At 55.3% G+C, this 11,053-nt stretch overlaps 1 protein-coding gene across 1 annotated transcript; it reads right to left on the reverse strand.

Annotated features, from left to right (window-relative positions):
* Window positions 1–5,735: 5,735 nt before the first annotated feature.
* On the reverse strand, window positions 5,736–9,396 carry TIFAB (TIFA inhibitor). The gene is made up of 2 exons (XM_077768924.1): window positions 9,300–9,396; window positions 5,736–6,766 (listed from the first exon to the last, which is right to left on the reverse strand). The coding sequence occupies exons 1-2, from the start codon at window positions 9,389–9,391 to the stop codon at window positions 6,268–6,270; spliced, it is 591 nt and encodes a 196-aa protein (XP_077625050.1). The 5' UTR covers window positions 9,392–9,396; the 3' UTR covers window positions 5,736–6,267.
* Window positions 9,397–11,053: the final 1,657 nt, after the last annotated feature.

Genomic DNA, 11,053 nt, shown 5'->3' on the forward strand with positions numbered 1-11,053 from the left:
CTGTGTCTTTAAAGGAAAGCGGGGCAGATGTCTCAGCCGGGGCTCCTTCCAGCAGTTAGGATGCTTGGCTCATAGCCTGGACGTCCTCATGGTTTTGCTCGGTACCTGCTCTGTGTAATTTCTCTGTTAGGTAACACAGAGGAGCGGAGAAATAACAGAGTGGGAGAGAAAGCCCCCTTCAGAACTCCAACCCCACGGGTCTTTCCCTCCTTCCAGGACTGTGATTTGAATTTTATTCAACTCTGCCCCTTCTCAGACTCCTTCCTCGTCCCCAAAGATCTGGAGCCGGGCACAGTGGCTGCCAGTGCCCTTTAAAAAGGTAGGCTCTGCGGGGAGAGAGAGGCTATGTGCCTCTGGAAAGAAAAGATGGAGAACAGTAACGGCTCAGGGAAGGCTGGCATTATTGGAGGAGGGCACATTTTTGCGGAGCAAGCTCCATGCCAAACGGCACTTTAAAGCCTTTTCAACTCACGTCCTTAAGGAAGAAAATAATTAAACTCTTCTGCTGGGGATCACCTGGCTTCCCACTTCTCTTCACTTAGGATGTTTTGTTCCCACTGGAGCGTGTGATTGGAAAACAAAGGTAAATGAGAGCAATTTATTCCCGGATCATTTCTTCCCCCCAGCGGGCTTAAAGCTGCCTCAGCCATAAAGAGTTTACAAACTCTAAAGAAAGATAATAACTTCCCTTCTCACGGCCCGGTCATGGGGAGGTAATGCATGTTTCCAATCAGCTGAGAATGTAACTCAAATGGTAGGTTTTATTTCACTTTAATCCGCCTGTGAGTTCACGTTCAAGGTAAGAGGGATCACAGCCCTGCAATGTGAATAGAGTTCATTAACTTGGCATCTCCACTGAGAGGAGGAGGAGCTGGGTCTGTCTCCTCCCCTCCCAGAAGCCCTGCACAGGCTGGGGCCTCGGGTGCCGGCCACCGATCAGAACAGCGGGATGCGGGCAGGGCGGCCATGGTGACAGAAAGCTGGAGGGTCCGGTTTGGGGACCAGCTAACCGGATGGCAGCATCAGCACCACCAGGTGCCATGGGCTGGAAACTGAGGAGGAAGAGATGAGCTCACGCAGTAGATAGGGTGGGAGATGGGTCTCCCCTCCACAGCCCAGTGGGGGATTGGGGGAAGGTCCTGGAGGTGGTGATGAACCATCCACACTGCATGGGGCTTACTTGCTTCCACACACATTTTTGCTGACAGCAGCCTAGCCACTCAGTGGGTTGTTAGACAAAGACTCCGTTCTTAGCTCTGTTGGAATCCCATCTCAGCTCCACTCAGGCACAGGGAGGCCTTGAAGCAGCCACTTGACTATGTTTTGCTTTATACATTTATGAAGTGATTATCCATTCAAGGGGAACATGAAAGGGACATATTTCCTTTATTGGCTTACTTGTGAAGGCTTTTTCTTTAAGTTTATTTATTTATTTTGAGAGAGAGAGAGAGAGCACATGAGTAGGGTAGGGGCGGGGGGGGGGGGTGGGGGGGGGAGAGAGACAGAGACAGAGACAGAGAATCCCAAGCAGGCTCCACGCTCCATGCTGTCAGCACAGAACCCAATGTGGGGCTGGAACTCATGAACCACGAGACCATGACCTGAGTGGAAATCAAGAGTCAGACACTTAACTGACTGAGTCACCCAGGCGCCCCCAGCCTATGGTGAAACCTTTCATACTGCTCATTCTACAATGAAACTCACTCTTTGAGAGTAAACGTTACCCTCTCCAACCTTTTCTTTGAAAACACAGATGCCTTCAGCAGTGGGATATCTTAGCTTCCCAAGCCACAGGGAATCTCTTCAAGGGACAGCCCTGTTCTGTGCAGGTGGGGTGTCGGTTTAGGGAGGCAGTGCATTCTCAGTGTGTGTCTGGGGGAGGAGGTTCTATGGACAGTGGCCTCCGTCATATGGGAGTACAGCAGAGGGGTCACACCAGATCCTAAGGAGATGTGGGCTGCAGGTGCAGACTTCATTTCCACCCAACTCGCCACTCCTAGTGACTGGAGCCCCTCCTAGGGTCTCCTGGGGGCACCTACGTGCCCCTAGGAAGTGCTGGCTGAGAGCTATTTCTCAGTGACATGGGGACCTGTCACAGCAGCCGACCTTCCCCAGGAGTCATCTCACAGAACTCCAAAAAAGCAGCGTCCTGGCTGGTTTGGGCTGCGGAGGCTCGAGCACCCAGAGAAGCACCAGCTGTGTTCTGCCCCAGCTCAGATCTGGGCTCTCTTCACTGAGGCCTAGAGCAGGAAGAGACTTAGTGTCTGCCTTCGAGGCCCTGCTGCCCCAGTTGGCCGGCCCATCTCTCCCAGCCACTACAAGCCTCGGCCGTGCCCTTGCCTGCCTCGCTCCTGCCTTAGCACGCTCACCTTGCCCATCTGTCTGTCCGCCCATTCAGCCAGCTCCCTGGCGGCCACCGGGAACACAACAGCAAACCTGTGGTCCTCATCTGCGTGGAGCCTGAAGTCTCACAGGGAGACAGACACAGAAACTATGGCGACCGCTTTGGGATGTCGGTGTGGGACTCCGGTGCCTCCCTTGCTGCACGCCACAGCGTGCCGCCCCACGCGTCTGCCATCACTTGCTCACGGTGCTTGCTCACGCCTCAGAGCCCTACACCGTTATGGGGCATTCTCAGGTCTCCCTGGACATGAGGCTCGCTGGGAGGCAGTGTCCCACTTGCACACAGGTTGAGGGAGACTCCCATTCTTGGAACAGCAGAGAATGTGAGGGTTAAAGTGCCTTAAAGGGCACAGGGGATGATTCCTGGATTTCCAGACACGGCTTCAGAGAACTGCAGTTCCCTCCGGGGGTGTGCCCGGATGTAACTGATGTAGGTCTTTGTAGCAGACCTACGTATGTGAGTGTGAGCTGAGTCTACCTGTCTACCTGCTTTCAATCCATTCCCCTAAATTGGACAGTGAAAGCTTAATCTACTGAGTACCTACTATGTGCCAAGCACCACACACAGTAGGTGTGCTTTATATGTGCCGCTTCATTTTACTCCCACAGCTGGCCGTCCCCTTTCCCATTTCCGGAAAAAGAAACGGAGGAACAGGGAAATTCACTCCATTGGGCAAGGTCACAGAGCTAGTAAGCGGCAGAGCAGGAATTCCAACCCGGGCAGCCCCCGATTACAGAGCCCCAGCTTGGAGCCGCCACAGCGGACACGAGCGGCCTGTGTCGGTGTGTGCGTGCACACGCACCCCCTCGCCTAGCCGCACTGCCCTGTGTGTGGGAGCTGAGGGAATGCAGAGGATGTTGCTGGAAGGGTCTCTGCCACCTGCCCAGGCTACCTGTGCAGGCCATGTGTGAAAATGCGGGTGGGTGCAGGGACCCCATGATTTAAACGGTTCTCTAGTCAAGAACAATGGACTCTAGCATGGAGGAGAGCGTTGCTGCCCTGAAACCTGGTACGAGGTGAGCGGTGAGTTTCTTATTTCCAGGGAGAGCTTGTGAATCCGCAGAGTCTGAAAGAACAAGCCGGAAGTGTCTGGGCCCCCTTCCTGCCTGGCCTCTGGCAGGCATCCTTCAGCCTGCCCTACACTTCCTCCTGGGTCCCGGAGGGACTCCCAGACTCTTCCCTCTGAATCTCCCAGTCCTCATGGGGGAGGTAGCTCGTTTCCTCTCCTGGAACCCCAGCTGCTAGGTTTGCTTCTTCCTGGAGGGGAGGGGACCCCTTCTGTTCCCTGCTGGAGCAGAGGAGCTGCCCCCCACCCCCCCGGGACTCCGGGGTAGCATGCCACCAGCCAGCTTCCTCTTTTCCGCCTTTGAAGGGCAGGTGTGAACTCCAGGTTGTGGCTTCCCAGTTCTGTATGTGCACTGCTGCTCCCTAATGCACAGTTTGGGGAGCGTTTTGGTCTCTGGAGGGATCATTGCTGCATTTAGAATCTGTGTGTGAAATATAAAGGCAGTTCCAAACCAGTGGGCTTCATCAGACCCCCCAGTGCATGGCTTCTTCTGCTCGCCAGCCCCGACACTGTCTCCCATCCTATGAACTGTGAGTACCGGGCCTTCCGGTGCAAGGAGCAGATTACAGCCCCCTCCTGCCTCCCCACCAGGGCTTCAGCAAAGACAAAATCCTTTATCAGGAAGTCACAGGGTGCAAGGTGAGCTCCTGGGCTCTGCGCTCAGCCCACCAGGCTTCCAACCTTCTCTGGCTCCACACAGGCATCCCAGGCGAGCCCTTGGGCACGGACCTGTCACGTTCCCTGTCAGGTCTCATGGTGCCATCTAACCCTTACTGAATGTCTGCTATGTGATGGATGCTTCACTCTGAGCTCCTAAGGCCATCATAACATCACTAGCAGATGGGTACTATTATCTTACCCACTTTCCGGAGGGAGAAATGGGGATGAGAACAGGGCTAAATCCCTCGCCCAACATCACACAGTGAGTAAGTGACACGATGTCAGGCAAGAGACCCTTTCTAAGCCTCAATTTCCCCAGGTGTACAATGTGTTAAGACCACTGTCTGTCTGGGTGTTTTGAGGAGTCAGCTGGGCAAAGTACACAGCTCCTGGCAGAGTGCTGAGCACACAGTAAGCACTCGTCAGATACGGCCACTTAACGGTAGAGCTAACGTTAACACCAGCTTGAGGAAAGAGAAAATGCAATGTTTACAGCATTGAGAACAGTGGTGATCAAATAATTCGTGATTTGTTCCTCAACAGGTGTCTTTAACAAGCTCCCATAAGCTCTCTGGGGGCAGGGACTTTGTCTGCCTAGGTCACTGCAGGTTCCTGGGGCTTTGCCTAGCATCTGGTGAAAGTTGGTTGAATGACTGAGTGAAGGACTGTTTTGGGGGCCCCCGGGAGCCATTCACAGCATTGGACAGCCCCTTCTCCTCACAGCCCTTGCCCTCCTCTGCCTTGTGCTATAATCTGAGTGTACTTGACTTATTGACCTATTAGAAGGGAAGCTTCCCAAGCCAGGACAGGCCTGGTTCCTGCCCACTGGAGAGGATGCTCAGGGAGGGGCCGGCAGACCAGCTGAACCTCCTTGTAGCCTGCCTTGTGTGCAAAAGAGTTTTTCTTCTTGGGTGGGTAGTAGACAGTGTTGAAAGGCTTGTTTGCGGTGGCCAGAGGCCTCAGGATGCAAGCCAACCTCAGTGTCCCCAAAATCCTAGGGCATGGTCGAGGAGGATGACGGCCATCCGAGGTTGTAGGTCCCTCCCTCTATCACACGGATGAACACTGTTTCTAAATGATAGTTCCAAGCTCCCACTGGGGAGTTGGAATGGAGGTGACATGGAGCATGAGTGCTTGTACTTATCCCTCCCTCCCCCCATTCACTGAGGAAGTTGTCCCACCCTTGACTTGAATGGGTCACTACTAGTCCCTTATATTGGAAAGACCGTCCCACCGCCATTAGTATATGACCCACTTTGAGTAAAATAACTGTTGAGCTGCATTCTACCACAATCTCCTTCCCCTGCTCTGAGAAGCCACCTTGCCCTCCAATCAGCCAAGGCTTTGATCCAGAAATAACAGCGTGAGTGAGTGTAAGGATGACCGTGACAGTGAGTTTCCCGGCAAGCCCAGCCCCCAGCTCCCTGCCCCCAGGAAACCCCGAGCTCTGCCCACATCCTTTCCAGAAATGTGAGCCCCCACCTTTCCAATTTCCTCTTACACCTCTTCTCTATTCCCCACCCCTGCCTCTGCGTGGCACGCACGCACCCTGCCTGGAGATGAGGGAATCCGGCTGGGCACGCCAGCTTAATGAAATACTTGCAGTTTATTAAACACAGGCTTCCCTAAGCCCTGAGTGCCTGTGGGTATTTGAAAGCCCAAGGTAACCCCGAGCTACGACAAACGTAATTGGTACATGTGTCCCATGCATTCCTCCCGCAACCTCAGACTCCAGCCCTTAAGCAGCTCATGAAATTAGCAACATAAAGTAACTCCTAGGCAGACAGGCCAGGGAAATGTGGGGAGAGGCTGAGAGAGGCTCTCAGAAGCCCTCAGGGCCTCTAAAATATATGAAGTTCCCATTACTGTGTATAGCTGTAACCACGGAGGGTGCTCCCCCAGCCCAGGCTGTTCACGTTTGCAGAATCAGTTCATTATTGCCAGGCAGGTCTTGCTTGTCAACCTCACATGATGAAGCTACGAGAGTTAAGGTCCTATTTCAGGTAATCCTTGCTCGGGGCCGCTGGAGGGACTAGCAAAGCATCCTGTCTGAGGGCGCCTTCTGGAGCTGTGTTTCTCTTCCTCCTCCAAGGCTTGGCTGGGAAGGGCCGCGGAGAAGCCCCAGGTGATCTGGAGCTCACTGTCCTGAACTTGGGGGTGGCTGCCCCTGGGGTTGGCCTTCCCATTCATCCGTCTCTTCAGCCTGGGGCCTGTGAATCAGGGGCGAGGGGCTGAGATGGAAGCAGCAGATAAAGGCCTCCAGGGAGGTGCCTCTCTCTATGTGGATCACCATCTGGACGCCGGAGAAGGCCACCCTGTTGACCACGCTCAGGGGAACCTGCTCCAGGAACCTCAGAGTCAGCCCGTTGACCCACACGCAGCCTTTGCGGCTCAGCGCCTTCAGGCAGAAGACCAGCAGAGTGCCGCCCTTCTCCCTGTACGGCTCTAGTGACAGGTGTCGGCGGGAGAGGCGTGGCAGCTGCAGCTGGAGGTGGGCGTCCGGGCCCCGCCCCACCAGCAGCGGGCTGGCGTCGTGCTGCAGCTTCGCCGGGACTTTGGCAAAGGTGTCCGGGTCCCGCGTGGGGTGGTACAGGCTCACGCGCAGGACTGTGACGGGCTTCTCCATGGACGGGAGCCTGGGAAGGATGGAGCACAGACAGAAAAGTGTGGTAGGAGCCAGGGGACCTCGACCCCCTCCAGCCAAACACAACAGAGCACGGAGCGAGGACACGGTCTTTCTGCTCAAGCCAGGATAGCACTGAGGCTAGAGCTGGTGTGGAAGCTCAGTCCCACTGGTTCTAATCTCAGTGTCACCTCTGTCACACTCTGTGGGTGGGCCTTATCTCCCACCCACTCTGAGCTTTCGTTTGCTTTTCTGTAATGTGACTATGCCCGTCCTTGTCTTTGTAAGGTATATGACATACCAGATTCTGTGGTGTGGTTATAGTGGTGGCCTATTGTCATCTGGAGACAATCTGGCCCTGTTGAGTGGGAAGCGAAGAACAGACAGACAGGGTACACCTTCCTTGTATTCAACCGTCACACAAAATACCCTTGCTGGGTCCTCATTTGAGCTAGGCACCGAGCAGCTGCTGGGAGTGAGCCCAGGCAACGGGAGAATGAGAACTTGATCTCCAGAACACCCAGCTGGTGGAGGAGACAGGTGCTCGAAACATCAGGGACGCCCAATGGCTTCTGGGGGACCAGAAAGGCTCCCTGGAGACCCAGAGGATGAACAAAAACAGCTAGTGTGTTCCAACTTGCTGCTACGGGCCTGGCACCATGCCAAGTGCATTCTGGGCATGAATGTGTCACTATATGGGCAGAAGACACACCCTGATGAAGAAGGTGGAGAGATCTCACTCAAGAACCAACAGGGGCTCAGGGCATCTGGGTGGCTTGGTCGGTTGAGCTCCCGACTTCAGCTCAGGTCTTAGAGTTTGTGAGTTCAAGCCCTGTATCAGGCTCACGGCTGTCAGCATAGACCCTACTTCAAATCCTCTTTCCCAGTCCCTCCTCCCTCCCCCCATCTCTCTCTCTCTCTCTCACTCTCTCTCTCTCATTCTCTCTCACTCTCTCAAAAAGAACTCACAGGAGCTGTGTGGAGGCCAAGTAACAAGGCGGCCACAGTGTGAATTGCACACATCCTTTGTTCCAGCAGCTCCATCTCTGATCATTTGTCCTTTAGAACGTCACTGGCACATGCCGTCAGGCTACTTACAACAGTCGGCTTTGCTCCTGCATGCATTTGAGGAATATAAACTCTCTGGCACCTCCCCCACCCCCATATGGCCCAGAACCTGCCAGTGCTTTTGCGGGAACCAGGGGATGAGTGAGTTTGAATAACTCATTGTATGCTTTCTTGGCACCAGGCTTTTTGCTTATGGCATTTTCTCTGCTAAGAAGGCATCTTCCATCCCAGGTCCTGCCCAAATACCGCTCATCCTTAAAGCCCCGTTCCAATGTGGCCTCTTCTATGAAGCTCTTTTCCTGCCTCCGCTCTCTGACCTTTTCCGGACACCACCATCAGTCCTTCTCCTTCTCCTTCTTCTTCTTCTTCATCCTCTTCTTCTTTTTTCAATATTTTTAATGTTTATTTATTTTTGAGAGGGAGAGACAGAGCGTGAGCAGGGAGGGCAGAAAGAGAGGGAGACACAGAATCTGAAACAGGCTCCAGGCTCTGAGCTACCTGTCAGCACAGAGCCCGACGCGGGGCTCAAACCCACAAACCGTGAGATCATGACCTGAGCCAAAGTGAGATGCTTAACCGACTGAGCCACCCAGGCGCCCCAGTCCATCTTCTCATTACACCTCAGCATTGTGTGGGTCCTCGTCCTGCCTTCCCTGAGCTCTGCTCCTCCTGCTCTGTCCCCGAGGCCCCCCAGGCTGTGGTCTGAGCTGCCCTGTTGCCTTGCGTCCCATTGTCCCGTACAAGCAGGGCCTGGCCACACGTGTCTGGGGCACATGTGACAAATGGCCCATTGAAGAGATGCTCACACACATGAAAATCATGGGGAGGGGGCTAGAATCTTGTCTCAGGTGGTATGAACCGGGGACCCTCTGCCCCTTCTGCATTTTGGGTGTGAAGTAGGCTCATGGCAAAGACCTTCCGCTCTGGTAGTGAGAGCCAGTCCCCTCGGCCCCTCCCTTTCCCCTGAAGCACAGACATACATGTGTGTCCATCTACATGCCCCTCTGGGCCCCCACCTGCAGGAAACCTCTGGAGGTACAAAGCACAAACTGGGCCCAGGATGGCCAAGCGGGGTCGCTAAGTCCTCAGGCCAGGCCACAAACTCTCAGAGTTCACTTCTAGGACCCCACCTCACATCCCAGGGACCCTGAGAAAGTCCCACAGAAATAGGGCTCACCGCCGCTCATGAGACCTCACCTTCTGCTCCGCGGAGTACCCCAGAGCTGACAGAAACCCCTCAGCAGTGCAGAGCCCCCAGAGAGGCCCTCCTGTGCCTCCAGGACCTGCCAGTTTTTCTGGGGAAGCCAAACCAGACCTGCCAATGCCACCTCTGCGAGGAGACAGTCAGGAGACGCTATGTGCCTGGTGCATCGCCAGCAGGGGCTCTGCTCCCAGACCTCTCCCACCCACCCCCCACCCCACCCCCGGCCAGGGTCTCCCCTGGCTGTGGGCCAAAAGGCCCCCGGACCCCCACCTACCTTACTGCCAAGGGCACATCTGGCTGTGACACTGTAGCTGTGAGCTCTCGGGAGCAACTGGGTGCCGGCCAGAGCAGGTCTGGGCTTGCCATTTATGGCTGCGGTTTGGGGACGTGCTGTGTCAGAACATTCATCAGTTGTGCTGCGTTCTTCCTTTTTCCCTGTAGGAAGGGAAATGGAAGTGTAATTTCCCATTGCAGAAGTGCAACCCTACTGCTGAGCAGTTGAGAAACCCCAGCCCAGGATCCTTGCGTGCGCTGGCCCTGGGGGGGTGAGGTTCCCCATTGGGCTTTGGCACTGCCTGTGGCTGTAGCCTGTCCCCAGGGCCCCTGGGGGCTGTGTCCAGGGCACCGGTCACTGGTCCCATTCTTCTTCTCTGCTGCCAATCGTGGGGGTTGAGGGGTGTGGGGTGGTAGAGAGGAGAGGCTTTTTGAACAGAGAGCCAATGGGGGAGCCCTCACCTTATGTGGGAGAGTGTGTAGAGAGCATTTCAGAAGGACCAGCAGAGACCAAGAGGGCCGTGGGCTACAGAGCAGTCCAGTGCATGTCGCGGGAAGGCCAGGGCCTCAGCGGATGGGGGTAAGGGCTGCTCGTGGTGGGCGGCTCTCCTGCAGGAGAGCAGAAAGGCCATCTCCTATGCCCACCCCTGCTGGGCTCTGCAGGCCTTCCGGAGCAGCATGAAAGAGACCGAGATAGAGGTTTGCCCAGCACTGTGGGCCCTGGCCCCCGGGAGGGACCGAGCGTATTCATACTGCCTTCACTGTACCACCAAACAGGCAAGAGACAGGTGCCCATGTTACAAGTGCGTAACGGAGGCCCTAAGAGAGGCAGTACCTGGCCCAAGGCCCCAGAATGAGTCAGTATGTAATCCTGTCTCTTTTTCCCATCAAACTCAGGCTATCCCACAGGCTCTTGGGAGGTGTCCAGGTGGATAGCACGGCCCAATGGTCCCCCTATCTGCCTTACTGTATCCAACCCACTGCTTACTCTTTCCTCGATGATGACCCTCATAGTCCCTGAGATCTCAGCAGGCCACGTTGGGGGGGGGGGTGCCTAAGACCCTCTGAGCACTATTCAGTGCCTAGCCTGCTTTCTCTCTTCTGACCATTCAGACTCTGGTTGGTTGCTTAACTAAGCTAGAACTAAGAAAGAAAATAAGAAAATGTAGAAACAGTCATCCATCCCTGTGTGTCCCAGCCAGTGGTGACACCACCACAAGTGCTTCCCCCCAAAACCAGCTCCTCCAGAGATGGGACTGTATCCACCCCTGGGGGGGACCAACCACTGACTGCAGGCTGCCTCCCTGGAGACATCTTCTCCACTAGCTCTCTAAGCTCCAGCCTGCACAGAGCCAGGCCAGGTGTTGGGGGGAGGTTGACTGTCCCCATCGGGATCCGCACAGAATATCAGCGTTCCTATCAGGAACCCAGGGCAGTGGACAATAGGCAGAATCCGGGCTGGGGCTTTGCTACCGCTTGCTGTGTGACCTTGGGTGAGTCCTAACCCCTCTCTGGGTCTGTTTCCCACCCTTGGGGCTGGGGCACTGCCTCCCCATTGCACCCAGCAACCATGTCACAGCGAGAGGAAGGCTCCGTCCACACTCCCAGGACTGGCATGGGGGAGTAGGCGGGCAGAAGAGATGTGCTCATGGCCCCCTGGGCCCTCAGTACATTGGTTCAGAGAACTGAAACAGCCAGGGATTCATCTGTACGAGGAAGTCCTGCCCGAGCTGTGTTTTCTGGAGAACAGGAAGT

This window comes from Crocuta crocuta, unplaced genomic scaffold, assembly GCF_008692635.1.
Source record: "Crocuta crocuta isolate KB4526 unplaced genomic scaffold, BGI_CrCroc_1.0 scaffold64, whole genome shotgun sequence".
In the NCBI taxonomy this organism is placed as follows: Eukaryota; Metazoa; Chordata; class Mammalia; order Carnivora; family Hyaenidae; genus Crocuta; species Crocuta crocuta.

What these genes read in the sequence shown, in the direction of transcription:
- TIFAB (XM_077768924.1), bottom strand. Translation starts at nt 9,391, where the DNA reads ATGGCAAGCCCAGACCTGCTCTGGCCGGCACCCAGTTGCTCCCGAGAG. An exon ending in GATGTGCCCTTGGCAGTAAG is followed by an intron (nt 6,767 to 9,299) that starts GTAGGTGGGGGT and finishes CATCCTTCCCAG; the next exon opens with GCTCCCGTCCATGGAGAAGC.